This window comes from Chanos chanos, chromosome 3 (genome assembly GCF_902362185.1).
Source record: "Chanos chanos chromosome 3, fChaCha1.1, whole genome shotgun sequence".
Lineage (NCBI taxonomy): Eukaryota > Metazoa > Chordata > Actinopteri > Gonorynchiformes > Chanidae > Chanos > Chanos chanos.
Window position 1 is genome coordinate 32,610,376 of NC_044497.1, and position 23,241 is coordinate 32,633,616.

The 23,241-nt window shown below is 39.0% G+C and overlaps 2 protein-coding genes and 4 pseudogenes across 2 annotated transcripts; 3 read left to right on the forward strand and 3 right to left on the reverse strand.

Annotated features, from left to right (window-relative positions):
• Positions 1 to 1,359: 1,359 nt before the first annotated feature.
• LOC115806896 (transcription factor HES-5-like) lies at positions 1,360 to 2,005 on the forward strand (annotated as a pseudogene).
• A 2,326-nt stretch (positions 2,006 to 4,331) lies between these two features.
• Positions 4,332 to 6,406, reverse strand: LOC115806897 (transcription factor HES-5-like; annotated as a pseudogene).
• Positions 6,407 to 6,980: 574 nt separating this feature from the next.
• LOC115806899 (transcription factor HES-5-like) lies at positions 6,981 to 7,626 on the forward strand (annotated as a pseudogene).
• Positions 7,627 to 9,915: 2,289 nt separating this feature from the next.
• Positions 9,916 to 10,686, reverse strand: LOC115808183 (transcription factor HES-5-like; annotated as a pseudogene).
• Positions 10,687 to 14,947: 4,261 nt separating this feature from the next.
• Positions 14,948 to 15,549, forward strand: her12 (hairy-related 12). The gene is made up of 2 exons (XM_030767755.1): positions 14,948 to 15,016; positions 15,142 to 15,549. The coding sequence occupies exons 1-2, from the start codon at positions 14,948 to 14,950 to the stop codon at positions 15,547 to 15,549; spliced, it is 477 nt and encodes a 158-aa protein (XP_030623615.1).
• A 3,215-nt stretch (positions 15,550 to 18,764) lies between these two features.
• Positions 18,765 to 22,532, reverse strand: tas1r1 (taste receptor, type 1, member 1). The gene is made up of 6 exons (XM_030767756.1): positions 22,357 to 22,532; positions 21,882 to 22,170; positions 20,920 to 21,678; positions 20,572 to 20,793; positions 20,327 to 20,447; positions 18,765 to 19,690 (listed from the first exon to the last, which is right to left on the reverse strand). The coding sequence occupies exons 1-6, from the start codon at positions 22,530 to 22,532 to the stop codon at positions 18,765 to 18,767; spliced, it is 2,493 nt and encodes an 830-aa protein (XP_030623616.1).
• Between the last annotated feature and the right edge of the window lie 709 nt (positions 22,533 to 23,241).

A 23,241-nucleotide genomic window follows, 5' to 3' on the forward strand; every position in this document is an offset into this window, starting at 1 on the left:
CTGTCTAACTGTGACTGCTCTCTTCAGGACCTTCCCACACTCCGTGCATCCATTAGCAGAGTGAGGAGGCATTCAGTGGACAATAAAAGTGTGCCTCAGTAAATACAACTCAGCATATGGCTAAGAAGCTCTAAGGAGATCCTCAAGTGGTGCCTATGGGAAGATTGTCTCAACTACGTCAGAACTTCTACAGAACGTGTGAGGTCTTTGTCAGGCAGCTGGTCTATTCTTTACATATTATCTATCAGGTGAGACATTTTCTCAAGACACCAAACATCAGATCCACAATGCTATGTCAGAATATCAAAAAAAACCCAAGGCTTACATATTAAGGTTTCAACACATTCAAAACTATGATTCCAATAAAGTGTTTATTTGGAAGCATCAGATATGGTTTTCCAAGTGGTGCCATAAAGCAGTGTTTTCCAAATTCATGACACAGCATATTGCAGAGTATTCAATTATGAAACACACCAAGACAGAGAAGAGTAAACGAGAAGACGTGAGAAGCACACATTCAACATTTACACAAAACAAGATGAAGAAAAAATATTTGAATCATTTTCATAATTTACAGAATGATTAATGGTTGGTTTCCTTTTTTTTTTTTTTTTTTAGGATTTACCTCATTTCAACATCCCAATCTAAATCAACCAGCTATTAATATTTGGCAGCTTTGTCTCAGCATGGGCATGCATCCCAAAGGTTGTACATGGGATCCTTACTGAATTGTCTGACTGAACGTAAAACCAGCCTGGTCAGGCATACCTCTGGTGACGAGTCATGGTCTGAGGTCTGAATGGGAATGCCGCTGTAAATGTCCACTGAGTGCAGTCACTATGTGTATCTCAACTGCTGATTCCTTATCCAAGGCATATACAAAGTGAAATGTTGATCATTTTAAGTAGTCATGACATTAATATTTTGATGTTAAAATAAAGGATGCCCTCTACTGTGTTTTTTGCTATGAGTCTGTGGGTTTTTAGGTGATGGTTAATGTTCAGATAGGCTTATTAAGCATGGCACGTGCTTCCTAACAGAATAACCCTAACGTCAGGCAACACAGCTGCTTTAAACACGGGGTCTTCACTTTCTCAAGACACTTACACACTCACATGTCCCTCCATCTGCTCCTCTGAGATGTACTCTTTGTTTTGTGAGCCATACATTCTTCACTGAGCATGTGGCTGCCCGCCGCTCATTATTGTAGTCCAAGCTCACCCATTGGTTGCTGACTGTGGGAACCTCCAACAAACTCAAGACTCACACATTCATATGGAGATTTGGGAGTATAAGTAGAGGAGACAGTGACAGTCAACTCAGCACAGCTCAAATCTTCTCCTCACAGAGACTTCAGCCATGGCACCTACAATAGCTACTTTGATGATCTGTTCTACAGAACTTCTACTTCTGACCAACAAGGTAAATATAAAGAAACAATTCTAGTGATGTTATCTGTTTACTTTCATATAGTTTGTTCAAACTTAATCTCAGACTGTGGTCAATTAACAATTTTTTATTCTCTCTTCAGCTGAGAAAACCGACGATGCAAATGCTTCAGAGATATTCCTCAAGCAGCAGCCTGACTCCAGACAGGAGAAAGCTGACATCTTGGAGATGACCGTGCATTTCCTGAAGCAACAGCAGAAGCAGAATCCCTCCACCTGCAGCCAGTGATGGTTACTCCAGGTGTGTGCAGGAGGCTGTCAACTTCCTGTCTCAATGTCATGTCCAGAGTGAGTCCCAGAGAAGACTGCTGAGTCACTTCCACGACATCAAGCATTCTACTGAGAAGAACAGAAGTGCCCTTCAACATCTGCACTCTCCAGTCTGCCAGACCTCTAGCAAAGAGGAAACTCCACTCTGTGAAGTTCTTTGGAGGTCCTGGTGGACCTATAATGGCACTTCATCACTAAAAGGACAGAATTTGAAATACAAGTCTGAGTCTGACGTGTGTCAGACTGAAGGAATTTATTTCCTCCTAATCTACATAACCACAATGTAGAGTGAGAGTTTTTAAGGACATTTCATAACATTTATGTCATTTCTTACTATGAAAGAATTATATGATACCCTTTTTAAAGAACTGTGAATTTTGATCAGTTTCTGGTATATTTTCAGTGGACTACGCACACTGACTTCCTCAGCTCACCCATGTTGGGTGCTTCATATCTGTCTTTCACAGGATGTTTACATTCTGTTTTTACCGACAGATGGCAGGGTCAGTTCAATTTCTTATTCTTATAGTAATAACAAAAAGGCTCAAGGCAAATTTGAAGATTCTAAGTAGAATGATTGATACTCACCCATGTTAGGTGGAATGATCGTCTCATCTCTCATCATATGAGAATTTGTTATTTGTGTAAAACTGTGAAAGTAGGTATTCAACTTAACAAAACAAATATCTAAGCTCGTTTTAGAGCATTAGTAAACTTGGGACTGTTATGAATGATGGTATTTTGGTTCGTTTGCATCTTATCGCAAATCATTTTTGTCATGCATGTTGCATGTGACATGTTTTATAAAATGAACTGTTGTTTCATTCTCTATGTGATAATAGAACAAATACACTTGCTTTGAATACAATATCTTGAATGTTCTTCAAGCTGAAAGTGATGTATTCCATTGGAATCTTTAAATCACCGCCTTCACTGAAGGTATAATATGATATATATATATATATATATATATATATATATATATATATATATATATATATATATGTATCCTGAGTACAGGAAACTATTACACTACATTGAGTTGATAATAAAAGAAAAACTCAAATCATGTGTGTGATGAATTCTTTTAATTATTTCTTTTTGTTACATACACCATGCATTAACATGTTTATTATGACTGTATTAAATGAGGGTAACTTAAGATAAATTTTCATCTGTTGTCTACCTGAATGAAAATTTACACTAGTCCCTGGAAGAACAGGAAAATAGAAGAGTACAAATCTGCTGTTTGTTCATTTCTTTGTGTGTTTGTGAGATAAAAGACTTCTCAGTCTTTATCAACGTAAGTCTTCCTACATACTGGCCATCAAGATACTAAACTGTTAGGCTGAAGAGAACATCTCACACTGTAAATTAAAGTATCTCTGCCTTGTGGTTCTGTGGGCAGCTGAGATGTTCAACCATATCACTGAGATACTCTTGAAGTGAACCAATGACTTTCCCTTGCATGTACTTAACTCACTGCACAGCTGACGTCTCCCCCTTTTGCTCATTTGTCCATTTCATGCTGTCATAAAATGCGTTTGTTAGACTTTTTAAATTTGTCCCTGTAATATGTTGGCTACCGCTAAAACTCCTGTATCCTTTGTTTTTATTTATGTTATCATGTTTCCTAAAGTCATGCTTATGCATAGTTTCCTCAACAATCACAGTTTTTTAAATAGAACATTACTGTACACAGAAAGAGGTTACATTGTGTCTTTTAAACAGCTATCCTTAGAATGTTACTCTGTTCCTATGTGATTTTAACTGGTCTAAATAAAAGCACTAGATTCGACTTGTGTAGTGGGCTCTAAACTTGATCCTCAGATGATCAAGTCTTTGACAGGCAAATATTTTTTCCAGACTAAATGGATCACTAGATAGTATAATTATGTTCGAATAGTTAGAATAGTTATGACTGATGTTTGAAGTTAGTCCTCATATTCTTGTCTCTTGATCTGCTTATTCATTCACAAACATTCTTATTTATTAAACATTCATAAATTACTCATCAAATACATGTTGTTTGCAATGGTTTTGATTACTGTAAAGGAATCATAGAGACAATTCATAGTTTTGGTTTGATTTATTTTTTAAACAATAAAATGTTTGATGCTCTTGAGAAACAAAATATAGTTTAAGTTCCACGTGGAATACAACGCTTTGAATATTCAAAGCAGCTGACAACTCAGAATAGAGTTCATATGGCAAACAAAGCCTAATAAATTTGTCAGCATCTCTAAAGTCACAGTGCTATAATTGCACCAAATTCAGGTTGAAAAAAATAAACAGTGAAATTATTTCTTACATTGTAAGAGAGGGGAAGTACAAAGATGCACCCAACATGGGTAACTGATACAAGTCTAAATAAAAGACTAGATTAAATGTCGTTCAAAATAATCTGGACCATTATATGTTCTTATATGACAAGAGAGTCTCTTGGGTTGACAACGTGATTTAAATGCTCTTTCATGAAAGCAATGTTTTAAAACTCTGCTAAATGCAGAATAGGAGGAAATAGATTCCTACACACTTAGAATTACTTTCCATCCCAGTCTTAGACTGGAATCTACAATTCTGTTTCTTCATTGATAAAATGTCCATGTGACTCTACCAGGGCCTCCATAGTACTTTACAGACTGGAGTTTCCTCTTTCTTAGAGATCTGATGAGTTGAAGAGTGCAGATGTGGAGGGACGCTTCTGTTCTTCTCAGTGGGAGATCCCATGTTGTGGAAGTGACTCAGCAGTCTTCTCTGGGACTCATTCTGGACATGACATTGAGACAGGAAGTTGACAGCCTCCTGCACACACCTGGAGTAACCATCACTGACTGCAGAGGAGCAGGTGGAGGGATTCTGCTTCTGCTGTTGCTTCAGGAAATGGACGGTCATCTCCAAGATGTCAGCTTTCTCCTGTCTGGAGTCAGGCTGCTGCTTGAGGAACTCTCTGCCCAGGAGAGACTTGAGCTTCTCAATGTTGCTGTTGATGCGATCTCTGCGCAGTTTCTCCACCATTGGTTTTCTCAGCTGGAAAGAAACACAAACAATTCGTTAACAACCTGGATCTTGCATTAAACATGAGCAAGCTGAATTAAAAATGAACAGAAACTGTTGTTAGATTTGATATTTGCTATATTTACCTTGTTATTCAGTGTCAGATGCTCTGTAGAGTAGATGATTTGTGTAGTGATTGTAGGAGCCATGGCTGGAGTCTCTGTGAGGAGAAGATTTGAGCTGTGCTGAGTTGACTGTCACTGTCTCCTCTATTTATACTCCCAAATCTCCATATGAATGCGTGAGTCTTGAGTTTGTTGGAGGTTCCCACAGTCAGCAGCCAATGGGTGAGCTTGGACTACAATAATGAACGGGGGGCAGCCACACGCTCAGTGAAGGGCTTATTGCTCAGGAAACAATAAGCCGGTCTCAGAGGAGCAGGTGGAGGGGTGTGAGAGCGTGTGAGTGTCCTGAGAAAGTGAAGACCCTACATTTAAAGCAACTCTATTGACTGTTGTTACAGTCATTCTGTTAGAAGGCACGTGCCATTCACGGAGAACAAACAGTTTTATAAAAGAGCAACAAGTGACAGGAGTTTTTGCTGTGCATAACTATGAGAAATCACATGTACTTAAAAAAGCTTCAGATCACAAGATGCACTGTAAAAACATAACATTTGTAATATGGTTTCACTTTTGTCCCTGCTGAATTTCATTACGTTTTATTTATGAACTTCCAGAATAGAAAAGATCACTAATACATAATACTTACTAGGAACTGTGTAGAAGGTACTGTGGAATACAAAGTGACCACAACACAAAGTTAATCTAAAATTTGGCTCCATGTATTCATCTAAAAAACAGTACTAGACAGGGCTTACGTGTTTTCTGAGATTCTGTGGACTAAACACAGTCTTGATCTGTCAGGTTACAATCTGTCTAACTGTGACTGCTCTCTTTAGGACCTTCCCACACTCCGTGCATCCATTAGCAGAGTGAGGAGGCATTCAGTGGACAATAGAAGTGTGCCTCAGTAAATACAACTCAGCATATGGCTAAGAAGCTCTAAGGAGATCCTCAAGTGGTGCCTATGGGAAGATCGTCTCAACTACGTCAGAACGTGTGAGGTCATTGTCAGGCAGCTGGTCTATTCTTTACATATTATCTATCAGGTGAGACATTTTCTCAAGACACCGAACATCAGATCCACAATGCTATGTCAGAATATCAAAAAACCCCCAAGGCTTACATATTAAGGTTTCAACACATTCAAAACTATGATTCTAATACACTGTTTATTTGGAAGCATCAAATATAGTTTTCCAAGCGGTGCCATAAAGCAGAACATATTGCAGAGTATTCAATTATGAAACACACCAAGACAGACAGAGAAGAGTAAACGAGAAGACGTGAGATGCACACATTTAACATTTACACAAAACAAGATGAAGAAAAAATATTTGAATCATTTTCATAATTTACAGAATGATTAATGGTTGGTTTCCTTTTTTTTTTTTTTTTTTAGGATTTACCTCATTTCAACATCCCAATCTAAATCAACCAGCTATTAATATTTGGCAGCTTTGTCTCAGCATGGGCATGCATCCCAAAGGTCGTACGTGGGATCCTTACTGAATCGTCTGACTGAACGTAAAACCAGCCTGGTCAGGCATACCTCTGGTGACGAGTCATGGTCTGAGGTCTGAATGGGAATGCCGCTGTAAATGTCCACTGAGTGCAGTCACTATGTGTATCTCAACTGCTGATTCCTTATCCAAGGCATATACAAAGTGAAATGTTGATCATTTTAAGTAGTCATGACATTAATATTTTGATGTTAAAATAAAGGATGCCCTCTACTGTGTTTTTTGCTATGAGTCTGTGGGTTTTTAGGTGATGGTTAATGTTCAGATAGGCTTATTAAGCATGGCACGTGCTTCCTAACAGAATAACCCTAACGTCAGGCAACACAGCTGCTTTAAACACGGGGTCTTCACTTTCTCAAGACACTTACACACTCACATGTCCCTCCATCTGCTCCTCTGAGATGTACTCTTTGTTTTGTGAGCCATACATTCTTCACTGAGCATGTGGCTGCCCGCCGCTCATTATTGTAGTCCAAGCTCACCCATTGGTTGCTGACTGTGGGAACCTCCAACAAACTCAAGACTCACACATTCATATGGAGATTTGGGAGTATAAGTAGAGGAGACAGTGACAGTCAACTCAGCACAGCTCAAATCTTCTCCTCACAGAGACTTCAGCCATGGCACCTACAATAGCTACTTTGATGATCTGTTCTACAGAACTTCTACTTCTGACCAACAAGGTAAATATAAAGAAACAATTCTAGTGATGTTATCTGTTTACTTTCATATAGTTTGTTCAAACTTAATCTCAGACTGTGGTCAATTAACAATTTTTTATTCTCTCTTCAGCTGAGAAAACCGACGATGCAAATGCTTCAGAGATATTCCTCAAGCAGCAGCCTGACTCCAGACAGGAGAAAGCTGACATCTTGGAGATGACCGTCCATTTCCTGAAGCAACAGCAGAAGCAGAATCCCTCCACCTGCAGCCAGTGATGGTTACTCCAGGTGTGTGCAGGAGGCTGTCAACTTCCTGTCTCAATGTCATGTCCAGAGTGAGTCCCAGAGAAGACTGCTGAGTCACTTCCACGACATCAAGCATTCTACTGAGAAGAACAGAAGTGCCCTTCAACATCTGCACTCTCCAGTCTGCCAGACCTCTAGCAAAGAAGAAACTCCACTCTGTGAAGTTCTTTGGAGGTCCTGGTGGACCTATAATGGCACTTCATCACTAAAAGGACAGAATTTGAAATACAAGTCTGAGTCTGACGTGTGTCAGACTGAAGGAATTTATTTCCTCCTAATCTACATAACCACAATGTAGAGTGAGAGTTTTTAAGGACATTTCATAACATTTATGTCATTTCTTACTATGAAAGAATTATATGATACCCTTTTTAAAGAACTGTGAATTTTGATCAGTTTCTGGTATATTTTCAGTGGACTACGCACACTGACTTCCTCAGCTCACCTATGTTGGGTGCTTCATATCTGTCTTTCACAGGATGTTTACATTCTGTTTTTACCGACAGATGGCAGGGTCAGTTCAATTTCTTATTCTTATAGTAATAACAAAAAGGCTCAAGGCAAATTTGAAGATTCTAAGTAGAATGATTGATACTCACCCATGTTAGGTGGAATGATCGTCTCATCTCTCATCATATGAGAATTTGTTATTTGTGTAAAACTGTGAAAGTAGGTATTCAACTTAACAAAACAAATATCTAAGCTCGTTTTAGAGCATTAGTAAACTTGGGACTGTTATGAATGATGGTATTTTGGTTCGTTTGCATCTTATCGCAAATCATTTTTGTCATGCATGTTGCATGTTACATGTTTTATAAAATGAACTGTTGTTTCATTCTCTATGTGATAATAGAACAAATACACTTGCTTTGAATACAATATCTTGAATGTTCTTCAAGCTGAAAGTGATGTATTCCACTTGGAATCTTTAAACCACCGCCTTCACTGAAGGTATAATATGATATATATATATATATATATATATATATATCCTGAATACAGGAAACTATTACACTACATTGAGTTGATAATAAAAGAAAAACTCAAATCATGTGTGTGATGAATTCTTTTAATTATTTCTTTTTGTTACATACACCATGCATTAACATGTTTATTATGACTGTATTAAATGAGGGTAACTTAAGATAAATTTTCATCTGTTGTCTACCTGAATGAAAATTTACACTAGTCCCTGGAAGAACAGGAAAATAGAAGAGTACAAATCTGCTGTTTGTTCATTTCTTTGTGTGTTTGTGAGATAAAAGACTTCTCAGTCTTTATCAACGTAAGTCTTCCTACATACTGGCCATCAAGATACTAAACTGTTAGGCTGAAGAGAACATCTCACACTGTAAATTAAAGTATCTCTGCCTTGTGGTTCTGTGGGCAGCTGAGATGTTCAACCATATCACTGAGATACTCTTGAAGTGAACCAATGACTTTCCCTTGCATGTACTTAACTCACTGCACAGCTGACGTCTCCCCCTTTTGCTCATTTGTCCATTTCATGCTGTCATAAAATGCGTTTGTTAGACTTTTTAAATTTGTCCCTGTAATATGTTGGCTACCGCTAAAACTCCTGTATCCTTTGTTTTTATTTATGTTATCATGTTTCCTAAAGTCATGCTTATGCATAGTTTCCTCAACAATCACAGTTTTTTAAATAGAACATTACTGTACACAGAAAGAGGTTACATTGTGTCTTTTAAACAGCTATCCTTAGAATGTTCCTATGTGATTTTAACTGGTCTAAATAAAAGCACTAGATTCGACTTGTGTAGTGGGCTCTAAACTTGATCCTCAGATGATCAAGTCTTTGACAGGCAAATATTTTTTCCAGACTAAATGGATCACTAGATAGTATAATTATGTTCGAATAGTTAGAATAGTTATGACTGATGTTTGAAGTTAGTCCTCATATTCTTGTCTCTTGATCTGCTTATTCATTCACAAACATTCTTATTTATTAAACATTCATAAATTACTCATCAAATACATGTTGTTTGCAATGGTTTTGATTACTGTAAAGGAATCATAGAGACAATTCATAGTTTTGGTTTGATTTATTTTTTAAACAATAAAATGTTTGATGCTCTTGAGAAACAAAATATAGTTTAAGTTCCACGTGGAATACAACGCTTTGAATATTCAAAGCAGCTGACAACTCAGAATAGAGTTCATATGGCAAACAAAGCCTAATAAATTTGTCAGCATCTCTAAAGTCACAGTGCTATAATTGCACCAAATTCAGGTTGAAAAAAATAAACAGTGAAATTATTTCTTACATTGTAAGAGAGGGGAAGTACAAAGATGCACCCAACATGGGTAACTGATACAAGTCTAAATAAAAGACTAGATTAAATGTCGTTCAAAATAATCTGGACCATTATATGTTCTTATATGACAAGAGAGTCTCTTGGGTTGACAACGTGATTTAAATGCTCTTTCATGAAAGCAATGTTTTAAAACTCTGCTAAATGCAGAATAGGAGGAAATAGATTCCTACACACTTAGAATTACTTTCCATCCCAGTCTTAGACTGGAATCTACAATTCTGTTTCTTCATTGATAAAATGTCCATGTGACTCTACCAGGGCCTCCATAGTACTTTACAGACTGGAGTTTCCTCTTTCTTAGAGATCTGATGAGTTGAAGAGTGCAGATGTGGAGGGACGCTTCTGTTCTTCTCAGTGGGAGATCCCATGTTGTGGAAGTGACTCAGCAGTCTTCTCTGGGACTCATTCTGGACATGACATTGAGACAGGAAGTTGACAGCCTCCTGCACACACCTGGAGTAACCATCACTGACTGCAGAGGAGCAGGTGGAGGGATTCTGCTTCTGCTGTTGCTTCAGGAAATGGACGGTCATCTCCAAGATGTCAGCTTTCTCCTGTCTGGAGTCAGGCTGCTGCTTGAGGAACTCTCTGCCCAGGAGAGACTTGAGCTTCTCAATGTTGCTGTTGATGCGATCTCTGCGCAGTTTCTCCACCATTGGTTTTCTCAGCTGGAGAGAAAGACAAACAATTCGTTAATAACCTGGATCTTGCATTAAACATGAGCAAGCTGAATTAAAAATGAACAGAAACTGTTGTTAGATTTGATATTTGCTATATTTACCTTGTTATTCAGTGTCAGATGCTCTGTAGAGTAGATGATTTGTGTAGTGATTGTAGGAGCCATGGCTGGAGTCTCTGTGAGGAGAAGATTTGAGCTGTGCTGAGTTGACTGTCACTGTCTCCTCTATTTATACTCCCAAATCTCCATATGAATGTGTGAGTCTTGAGTTTGTTGGAGGTTCCCACAGTCAGCAGCCAATGGGTGAGCTTGGACTACAATAATGAACGGAGGGCTGCCACATGCTCAATGAAGGGCTTATTGCTCAGGAAACAATGAGCTGGTCTCAGAGGAGCAGGTGGAGGGGTGTGAGAGTGTGTCAGTGTCTTGAGAAAGTAAAGACCCAACCTGTAAAGCAGCTATTTTGCCTGATGTTAGGATTATTCTGTTAGGAAGCACGTGCCATCCTCAGTGAACATATCTGAAAGCTCTAAGATAGAGTTTCAGAAGTGATGAGCACACAGTTTCAGGTTTGTCCTGAAACTAAAATGTTATGTAGTGTTCAGCCGCAATATTCAATTTTTTTAAACAAAATTGTCTGTACTCTGTATATTTAGTTTAATACATGAAATCACATTACTTCAACTTACAGAATTTGAAAGGCACTGTAAATGCTTATTGTAAGCACTTAAGTTATCTGTACTGTGATGTTGAATGAGGGATGCAACCCTGCAGGACTGAGCACGGTGAACCAAAAGATTTTGCATGTGACAGTAGCTCTGACGGGGTCTGACTGAATACAGCCCTGATCCAATTGACTACATCACTGTGACTACTCTCTCAGCAGCTTTCCCACACTCTTTCCATTCAAACAGAGGGTGACGAGACATTAACCACACAATAGAAGTCCGCCTCATTAAATGCAGTTCAGCACATGCTCTAAAGAATGCTCCCTCCCAAGTGTTTGTTTGGGGGGGTGGGGGGGTACTCCCTCCTTAAGATGAGAAGAACACATAAACTGCACCTTTTAGCCAGTTTGACCACCCAGATAAGTAGAAAACCACACAAAATGAAGAACCCTGTAAATACATTGGTGATAATAGTTAATAAACAAGTACTGACATGGGCTGTGGGAATTCACTGTCTATTAAAAGTTAAAAATCAAACACTATATCTTTTCACCTTATTTAAGTTTTTGGATTTGTAAAAGGGAATCAGTTCTTTTGCTCAGTTGGCAGTTTGCTCTTAATCAGCCAGAAATTTGAATGCTTTTCACTTTCTTAATGATGTGGCAAGGTAGTGCTGAGAGATATGTAAAGATTTTCTCGTCAGATCAAAATGACAGTGCCTAAAATGTTAATAAGCATGTATTAAACTAACAGATCAATTCTGAGAAATACCTATAATAATGGTTTAGATTTTTGTTTTTGGTCAGTCTAGTCTCAATTAGGGAGTACTTATTCAAAACATACATGAAAGTAATTGTCAAACTGTTTATCTCAGGACTGAACGTCCTCTGATAGGCACACTCCTATTGTCCTATGAGTATTACATCGCTGTGAAAAAGATTATGTGCAGTACATAGCCTTTTCTTTTTGCTTTTTTATTTTAGTGTATAGATTCAGTTGAATAGCATGTCCTACCACAGTGATATATCATTATTCCCATACAGTGATCTCTTCATGATTTGTGATATGCATGAGATAAAGGGTTTGTATAGCTTAGTTGGTTTGTAATACCTCTAACACTGCACTTGTTAACTATTTTTTTATATGGCTAGCATGTATTATTCACATGGCATTGCCGAGTTTTTCAAAGTTGTGATAGGAGATCACTGTATGTGTGTGTGCGTGTATGCGTGCACGTGAGTGTGTCTGTCTGTGTGTAACATGAGGAATCTTGGGAAATCCTGGGAAGTGTCTCATCATTTGAGGTCCAGATGGTCTTGCTGGGTGTAAGGTCTCCCTCTCCAACAATGGGGGATCAAACACCATGGCTAATGTGATGTGTAACAAGACACACTTCTTTTGTTCCCTTATTGAGGGCAGTGAATGAAGGGGCTGTGGGAAAGAGAAGTTAGCTCTCTCACAGGGAGCTCATGGGAATGTCACTCCAGCCCCAGCCCCAAAATGTCTGTCAAAGCACTTACCATTACATGCTACAGGTGGTTGGTAAAACAGACATAACATGTTGAAATGTAGTCCCTTATTAAAATTTAAAAATTCAAAATCAAGACATTAGCTTGGAAGGTTTGCTACTGTGTATGAACAGAAGAAAAAAAAGTTCAGTGCATTCTAAAATGTGGGTCACTCACATTTATTTATATTATCCATACTGTCAGTAAACCTCTCTCACTCACTCATTATCTAAGCCGCTTATCCTCGTCAGGGTCATGGGGGGTGCTGGGGTCTATCCCAATGCTCATAGGGCGAAAGGCAGGGAAACACCCTGGACAGGTCTCCAGTCCATTGCAGTGTCAATAAACCTCAAAAAGCTGAATAAATCCAAATATAAGTGTAAATGTAATCCATATTATCAAGAAATGTGAAGTTTGCCACAGAGAGATATGCTGGGAATGTATTGTTTCTCATTCTTTCCTCTTCAAACTAACTTGATTTTTCTGCTGGTTTGTGACACTGAGATTCTGTTTGTTTTATTGTTCCAGATGAACTAACCTGCTTTGATGCATATTGTTTTACAGCACACAGACTGAAGGGAACCTCGGAACAGCACTCCACTATAGTGTAGTCATGGTGACCAAAACCCACACACCTGTTGCTCCTTGAGAACTAGTGGCCTTGGCTGTCAAAAATAAACTAAATAAACAACACTGTGTTTATGTAATGTCAATAGTTAACATGTTTTCATGACTATTGTTGAATAAAAGAGACATGGAGAACTATCCACTTTATGGTGAAACAGACAAAGAAATGTGGCATAGGGCTATATTGAACATGTATGACGTTTCATATCTCAATATCTATATGTTTACCTTCATAAGCTACAAGTTGTTTCATTTTTATCTGTTAATTTTTTATGTGTGCACAAATAGTTACATCATAAGGTCACTTTGATTCTCAGGGGGACCAAAAGTTCAAGACCATTAAACCCACCAACCCTCTGTGTTAATCATTCGTGTTTTTGCTCTCTGTATATAGAGCGCCTGAAACAGTGAACGGAGTGTGCGCATCACGTTCAAAGGCTTAAATATTCAGCACAAATGAATGTTACATTCACGGAAGATATTCATTTGGTGTCCTTTGGTCACGCAGCCCTCACTTTTAAGTCTGAGTTGGAGTGTTATAAAACAAATTTTACTATTCAGTCGACTCTTACAACCTATAAACTGAAGAGCAACAGCAGGTGAGAACAAAAATTACACCAAGTGACAAACGTAACATCTTGGACCCCTTTGGTTTTCGTTTTGGTCTTAATAATAAGTTACAGATTGCATTCAATTTGATTTTTCTTAAACTTATAGTTCACGATATTCGGTTTAAATACGACATGTTTCCCCAGCCAACAGTTTGTTCAAAATCCACTGTCCTAAGATAATGCCTACTGTACTCATGGAGCCGAGTGTGGCAGTAGCCTTCAAAGACCGCCTAATTAGGACCAATTCCAGTGCCACGAGAGTGACACGTACCTTGCAATTCTCATGTTTGCGCGAACCACCGGTTCCGGAATTTGACACGTGGACGCGGCACGTCCAATTGCTCCGAGATTTAGCCTGTGCCAGACTGTCGACCAGAAAACAATTAAAATATCAAAGCGTGGCTTTACAGAAGTTGACCAAAAGGCGCCAGCGTTTCTTTGAAGGTGCTGGGAAAGGCTTTGAAGTTCACGCTTCACCACGTGCCATTATTACACCCTGGTACCACAGGTCAGACAGAAAATAAACTTCGCTACTGTGCAGTTTTAAGCTGATATCCAGTATTTTCTTCAGAATCTCTTGTAATTTAAAACGTGTCAAACACAGAGATGCAATGATATAATGACTTTTAATCTGAGGTGTAATTTCAGAAGGGCGCTTAGTCTCTTTAAACAGAGGAGAATCAAGGACAAGAAAAGTCTTACAAAAATATTAAACAGAACCTGAAAGAGTATTCTAATCTAAAAAAAGGACTCTATTTATAGTCTATGGAATATTGGTTTATTTCTTTGTTTCATTTATCAGGGTTGGTCAAATTATGATCTGTGAGTTTAAATAACCTTTTGCCCACTTGAACTGAATTTGAGCTACACTTAAGTGATTGGAATTGAGACCATGTCATAAAACTGGCATGCTTCTGAGAAACATATCAAACAGATGAAGTGACATGCCTGTGATACCTTGGGAAACCTTCCCCCAATAAACGCCATGTAGCCAGTTAACCATAAAATGAATGTCCTCTATTGTTGTGATGAACCAGCCCCAGTGTGTTCAGAGTGTGGGAAACCCTACCCAGCACAGGGCACATAGCTTTGTAATGGAAATGCCCTGGTATAAATACAAAGAGGAGGTCACTCTGAGACAGCACTACTATTTCTGCTGCCCAGGAGAAACAGACTCTTACACAGAAGAAATGGCACCCTACTCAACTACTTTCTCCACTACTGACAACCTGAGGTTCACCGAAAAGGACAAAATCAAGGTATGTTTTGTCCATATTTTGTCTTTTGTTGTGGTTTTTTAATGATACTGTTCTTCTGTATTTAAACTTAATTTAATTAAGTTTACAGTTAACTAACCTGGTTGTGTTTTTTATTTTGATTACAGTTGAGGAAACCAATTGTGGAAAAGATGCGCAGAGACCGCATCAATGGCTGTATTGATCAGCTCAAAAAACTTCTAGAAAAGGAATTCCTCAGTCAAGATCCCAACACTAAGCTGGAAAAAGCAGACATTCTGGAGATGACTGTGAACTTCCTGAGACAACAGCAGCAGCAGCAAACAGCATTCACCCAGAGGGATTTTAATGAAGGTTACTCTCATTGCTGGAGAGAATCTGTCCATTTCCTCTCCATCCACTCTAAAAGAGGAGCATCTATTCAGGACCTTCAGCATTTCCAACACGTCCAGACAGCCAACTCAGGTTATTCCTCTACACGGCCTGTTACCTCCAAAAAGGGCCCGGCTGCCCAGCAAGATCTTGGGAGCAGGAGACTTGTCTGGAGACCTTGGTAAAGACACTGCTGACTTTCATACATAAAACAAACCTGAGGGACAGGGATTTGTTGTTCCCTCACAAATGTAGGAGATATTCATTTCCAAAATGTAAGTTAATGTGTGTTTTGTCATCATATTGATTGACAAAGGACTTGAAGAAAAGACTTTTAATTGTTTTATTTTTTTAATGAGAGAAATTGTTTATTTTTATGACTGCTGGTTAGTGTTGTGTAGTAATAGCTCTTAATGTGATGTTAACACACTTATCGTTTTTCAGATGTATTGTGTGATGTCTACAAATTGAATGGAAGTTGACTCCAGTGGAGTTTATTTGTGTACTTATCTCATATCCTGGCCCTCAAGCTTGGGGCTAGGCATGGGGCCAACAACCCCAAAACATAACAACCAATCATGTTACAGAGACTGCAACAACCTAAAGAACAACACCACGAGGACACCCTTGCTTCCTCACGGGCACTTTGACAGGTCATGGTGTTAGCCTAGACATGGGGCCTGGAGCTTAAACACCCAAAGCTTTGGTTTGGGAATGTCCTCCTAATTTATGGAACCTCTAAGACAGAGAATTCCATCAGCAAGATGACAGATAAACTTCTGTAAAAAAAAAGAGGCCATCCCAAAACATCCCAACAACCCAAACCAGAGTGAAATGCCAAAAGACTGTAAGATCATTATGTCCTAAATGTGGTGAGAAAGATTAAGTAAGAAAAGTAAGTGTCAGATATTTGAATGGGTGTAGTGTTTGCAGTTATGTCAGAGAATATTTCTCTTTGTATGTTTGAGTTTGTGGATGCTCTGTACTTTTTATAAAGGAACCTGTGTATGTTTCTGAGTTTGAATATTGTACTCAATGAAATGTTATAGTTTTGTTCTGTTTTGTTTACCAAAAATAAGCTCTTATGTTCAACAATTCCTTGTCTCAATAAAGTTTATCACTTCAAATAACTTTTTAAAGCAACATTTCATTTAATTCTTCAGTAACATTTAAGTTTGCCTTTTCACATTACTTAAAAAGCTCTGCTGTTTTCTAGTCTATAGCTATGAAACAGAGGCATGGGTTAAATGAATGAACTTCACAAGTGTTTCCAATTAATTTTCATCCAGAAATGATCAATGAAACAAGCAGTCAAGGTTTACACATGTCCAGTAGAACTTCACTCATCTCGTTTGTTTTGCATACTTGTTTGGCCCTAAACCTATATGAAAAAACACGGGCCCAGTTAGGCCTGGTATTATTATACCAGGTAATCATTACACTTCATTACACTTACATTTATATTGCACTTACATTTTTGGGGAATCTATATTACAATAACTTTCACTTAGTGTTGTAAGTGTGCTCCATTCTAACACCCCCCTCACCACTTATCCATTGATGAACTATGTGAAGTATAAAGACTAGTATATCTATAGTTGATTAAACCTTTATGTATGGCCTTTAGATGTTTCTAAAGGTGATGTGATGTTTTGAGTTACAGGTAAAACAAAAGTTTAAAAATAAACTTCAGAATAATATTGATTTATACATTGATACCAAACAACAGAAGATTGTGTTTTCTTTTGTTTTTTTTGTACTCCTTTTAATTTACAATTACATTATGATATTTCATGCAGTAATAAGGACATTTTCTTGTGCAATTGCTCATTGTAAAAAAAACCCAAATCCTTTCGTACATATGTTTGTTCCACACCCAGCGAGAAAACGATGCAGTCAGTGACCAAATAAGTTCTAATGAGTCACACAAATGTTCTTCTGGGTAACATCAATTAAATGCAATTATTCACACTCTCCTCGACAGGCACACTTCTGTTGTTCTTCCCCCTTGAGAATATTAGGCAGTGAATGGGAGGGCAGTGTGGGAAACACACCCGTGGACTCTACTCACACGACCCAGAGTCAACGGAGTTAACCCCTCCTCCCCAGCAACAAAGTCCTTTTCATCACGTACTCTGCCTTTTATGTGTAGAGCATATGTGCGTGTGTGTGTGTGTGCATGGGCTAAGCAATGGAGAACAAGTGGGAAAGGGGGAGGGAAAGAGCAAGAGGGAGCAACGAAAAAGAGGAGAGCTGATAGTAATTGTTATGTGGCTACACTACAAAATCCTCACAGAAGTCATTTTTTTAATGATTTTTTGAAGTATTCCTAGTTCTCCACTGTATATTTAAGGCAACATTTGGAGCCATACCAGAGAAAACAAATTTCATTCTATATATCCTATTGATCAAGATATTTGAATTTTAACCTAATCCAAGCACACTGGAGGCATAACAGGTTTTAAGACCATCTGTTTTGACTCCAACCAGATCATGGAACAAAGATCATGGTTAAGATCAGGTGCCCCATTAGGGCCTTTCCTAAGACTCTTTATTGGCACCCTGGGCACACATGCCCAACAGTAAAGCCACACAGCAGGCAGTTACTCATGCCAACTTCATCATGTCAGAAAATACAATGGATGTCTATTTCATTGTGAACACAAACCAAACATATGCTGGTCATAGTCAAAAAGGCAATCGCATTACTTATGTGTAGCTGACACCTTGACCCACCTGATCTCCCTCCACATTAAGCACCGTAAATAGTCCTCCTTGTCTGCAGAACTGTAATCAACCTGTCCTCTGTATCTACTGCTTAATTCCAGTGTTAATTATGGTATTGCTCACCATCATACAGCTACTAGTATCTGACGACATACTTTACCTATAAGAAAACCCTTCAGACATCAAATTAAACTTTGTCCCATGCAATCTAAAACTCTAGGAATCTATCATGCTCAAAATATCTTATACTTGAAATCCCTAGTGATATACTGTAAATAATCTATATACCACAGAATCTGAAAACCTGGTACTCTTTTATACTGTAAATATCTTTATTCCCACTGTCAGCCAGAAGAGGATGGGCTCCCCCTGCTGAGTCTTTGTTCTTCTCAAGATTTTGTCCTCCTTTTTTGCTTCCTCTTAAGGAGTTTTTTTCTCACCACTGTCACCCTGGGCCTGCTAACAGTGATTTAAGCACTGAGCTTTGAATTCGATCTCTGAATTTGATCTCTGAATTTGAATTTGAATTAACACCCGGTACTGAATAGATTCCAGATTCGATTACACTCTGTCTTGGGGGAGATCACTAAAATAAAACATTATCCAAATTACACATTAACCTACTTATAAACAAGCTATAGGTATAATCAAAGAACATTTTCTATGTGTGTTTTCATTGTCTAGACATCGTGTACATCTGAATGCAATTTTGGAAATGGGCAGTGGTGTTCATCTGGGGTTTCAAAATAATAATATACACCTTAGGCAGAAAATAGCCACCGAGCATCCCCAGCACACTAAAGAGTATGGCAGCTACATTCAAGGCCATAGTATATGTGCCTCTGTCAATGCTGTAAAATGTGAAGTAACTAATCCAGGAGACAATATAGATCATGAGACTAAATGTTATGCATTTAGCTTCATTGTAGTTTGCTGGCAGATCTTTACCCAGGTAACTAAGGCAGAAACAGAGGGCACTGAGTACTACCACATAGATAAGCTCCACAGCTGCTCCCAGGGACATGGTTTTACTACACTCCACTACAGTGCTGTCATGGTAGAAGTCATGGTCCAGAGAGGGATAGGGTGGATCCAGGGCTATCCGCAGCAGAGAGATGAGGAACTCGGACAGTGAGGTGACTGCGATAAAAATCTCTGGACCCTTATTTTTAGCCCATGTCTCATACGCCCTGGGCAGCTTAGAGGACCATTTAAAGATGCACACGACCTGGAAAGAGCGAACAGTCACACAGGACAGACAGATAGTAACACTAAAGATGAACAAAGGCTGTTTGAGGACACAGCTTAGGTGTGTGGGCATTCCGAAGTGACACAGAGGGCTACATGTGGCCATAGTGAGAGAGAGCAGCATCAGCAGACAGGTTCTACCTCCGGCTGACTTCACCACAGGTGTACCGAGGTTACGCAGGAAGATGAGTGCCGTGGTTACGGTGAGCAGCAGAGTCAGAGCCAGCAGCGTGAGCAGAGTCACTGAGAGAGGAGCCTCCCAGGGCAGGTAGAGCAGAGTCCTGTTCAGGCAGGACTCACTTTTTGCTGGTGCCCACTCATCAAGCTCACATGGCTGGCATCTTGTTGAGCCTAAAGTGGGGTACAGGTGGATGTTAGTCCCTGAAGCATGGACTTAGTTTGTTACTGGGTAGTTATAGTGCCTGAAATTTTATTTATTTTGCACTATCAACTTGTTTAATCAAAGCAAGAGGAGGAGGCAATTAAGAATAAATAATGAAAAATAAGTTCGTTAACTTCTGTTGTTCTTATGCCCGCTACTCATACAAATAACTATACATCATAGTTCATCACTTGACTTCAATACATTTTTGAACATCATGCTAATGAAATCCATTGATGTCTTTCTGAACAACAAGTCAATTTAAGATGAAGTGAAGTGAAGTGCCAGTTCTAAGTGTTGATTACCAGTCAGCATAAAGAATATGCAAAGCATGCCCCCTGCTGGACGGATTGTGATCACTGTGTAGCATTGCTAGTAATTTCCTCTGATATTTCTGCTGATCCCACCCTCATCTGGCGGTCAAGTAGTCACACTTTTGTTTATTTATCCGATAAATATAAGATGTAACATAGGAGGAAGCCAAGACGCAAGCTGAGGGTACTGATTTTGATAATTAATACAGAAAAAAAAAACTATGTGGATTTTCTTTATCAATGTTTAGAAACTAGTATGCTATACAGTGAGTCTCAGGAATCTGTGTTTACCTGACTTGTTGAGAAAAGTATTGGCAGGACATGCCATGCAGTCAAAACAGCATCTGTGCTGCCCTGTGAGGAGATGCTGGTGACCGTAGGGGCAGTCAGGGGAACACAGAGAAACAGGCACCTGTATGGAGTGAGAGGATTACCCAGTGTATTGTGTGTGGTTATAACGGAGATAAGGAAGAAAAGAAAAACATGAGGAAAACAAACACTGTCACCCATATAAACCTGACTTAAGGAGGACTTACAATTGTTTTGGTAACACCATCACTACTCCACTGAATCTGAGAGGAGTCCACCTGTAGCATAGGGGGATCTGGCTTGTACGTTCCCACCACTCGAAGTAACCACTGATCCTCTTCCCAAATCCATGTTACTATATCATAGCCTGTAGGTGGGTCTCCATTCTCATCAAAATAAACTGATGTGTTCCTGATAGAGAATCTTGCCTGTTTAATCTGCTTCAGGAGCTTAATGGAAGACACAATGAAAAGAAAGCATTAATATGCCCCAAATCTATAGGTCACAAACTTTAAGAAAAGGAACTGGTTAACGAAATTTGTCAGAAGGTAGATGGCTGGTTTGATAGCACTAACCTGCCATGGCTGAACCTCAGTCTTCTGGCATTTTCCAGAGTCACAGTTAAGAACCTGGCGAAGAGCATATGCTACTGCATATACGGCCTTGTACACATTGAAGGAGGATGTAACATCATAGTTCTCTAAAGGGAACTTTTGAGATACCATTGTGTAGAGATTTGTGTTTTGAAGACATGCGACACCCAGATTGCCAGAAGGCTGTGAACTCTCATTGCAGTGCGGTAACGAAAGAGCTTTGTTTTCAAAATCTTGGAAACCGTAAAAAGGTGTGTACTTAACTGACGCACCAATGACAGTTCCTATTGTACTGATCCCCGGGATCGAAGATACTAGTGATGCAACTGACCAGTCCTCCGTCCCAATCCAAACCTTACCACTGACGTTCTGCGGGATCACAAATGGGAAAAAGCCGCTGACTATTCGCTTACTGGAAAACACGACTATAGTGTTCACTTTTGTTCGGAGGATACTCTGAACCATGTTTTGTATTCGTTGTCGAGTCTCGTCACTATACCTGGGAATTACGCCTTTGTAAGCAATGCATATGTCATAATCCGAAGCCTGCTCTGACAGGCTTTGCATACCTTGTAAACCATAGTCATTATCACTGCCAAGCAGAGCTATCCATGTCCAGTTAAATCGCACAAGGATCTGAATCATAGCATTCACTTGGTTCTTGTCACTAGGGATGGTACGGAGAAAAGCTGGGTACAAACGTTTATTACTTAGCATTTCATTTGAAGCCTCGTAGGAGATCTGGAAAATCCAATATAGAAAAAACATGGTATAAATAAAGAAGTTAATAAAAAGAGAAAAATGAATGAAGAATATAAACACGCACAATGAAAGGATATTATCACACAAACTTCGTAAGGGTTACATTGAAAACAGATTTCTTCAGGATAACAACTGAAATACCATATTACTGGCAGTCAGGAGTTGCAGTGGGCAGAGCTTACCTGGGGCACTAGGAACGACCCTAGGGCAGCGGCAGGTGTGAAGGTATAACTGCTACTGTCTGGACCAATAACAGCTACCGCTTGAGGGTCCACACCAGAGCTGTTTTCCTGTCGGGCTAAAAGGTCAAGGGTGGCCAGAATGCTGGCTGGCATGGAGCAGGTATCATATGTTTGGTAACCCAGTGTGATTCCAGGTAACAGATTCCTGCTTATGGAACCATTGTTGATTTCTTCCACAGCATATCTCAAAGCTTGCACCAAATGATAACCATGTTTATTAGATTTTCCTCTGGAAGGGAAGGAAAGGGAAATAGAAAACATGACCACTGAGAGTATTTTAAACAATAAATGCATAGTTGCAGATAGTAAATGAAACTGATAAAAAATATGAGAACAGAGAACAAAAACAAGGACGCAGGCGCAGCAAATCAACAGACACAGCAAAATATGCAGTTAAAAGTAAACAGAAGCTTACTCTTTGCAGTTACCCAGATATGGTGTGTGAGAAGCAGCGGTGTCTGTGTCATGTAGGGGGAATAGGCCGGCAATGGAGTAATCTCCTTGTAGCTGTAGCCCGCAGCCATCACTGCTGCTCCAGGTAAGGTGGCTAAAGGCTAGCCCCACCCAGGCCAAACAAACACCCAACAACATCTTCCAGCTGGATCCCCACACCAGATATGACTATATAAACACCCAGCCCTCACATACTGGCCTCTCCCTTTTTCATGCACCATTCGATGGAGACATTTGCATGCTTCCAAAGATTAATGTGTGGTGAGGAATGATTTACATCTTTAGATTTGTTTTTTTTCACCATCATATTTGCCTTACTGAAAGCAGAACTGGATGCATTTAATAGCCCATGTATAAAAAAACCATAACCAGCATCAGTCACCGAGAAGTGACAGGGACCATTTGTCAGTTACACAAGACTAATCGGTTTACTGTAAGAACACAGTAAAAATTCACGATAAGGATGCACCAGTGTTCAAAGAGTTATACGTCATCTGACAAATTATCCAGCCATTTAGATCAAATTAGAAATTCAGTACAGACATTAAAAAAGTTTTCGCCTAGTATTTTTTTTTGTGTAGTATTTCATTTAAGTAAGAAATTCTTTTATTACCAAGGGTGATTATTTTAACTATATCCTTCACAGACACTTTCACTGACCAGCTCCTTTAATTATGTTATGACTCATGACTGTTCTGTGATTTTTTAATGAGATGCTTGAATGAATTTTGCACCATGATTTTAGTTAAATAATTTGAACCTGAATTTTACTATGTGTGATGCTCTTTTCTGCCTGAACATGTTGACATACATTCTATGTTTACATTTTACTCAAAATGCTATGTAA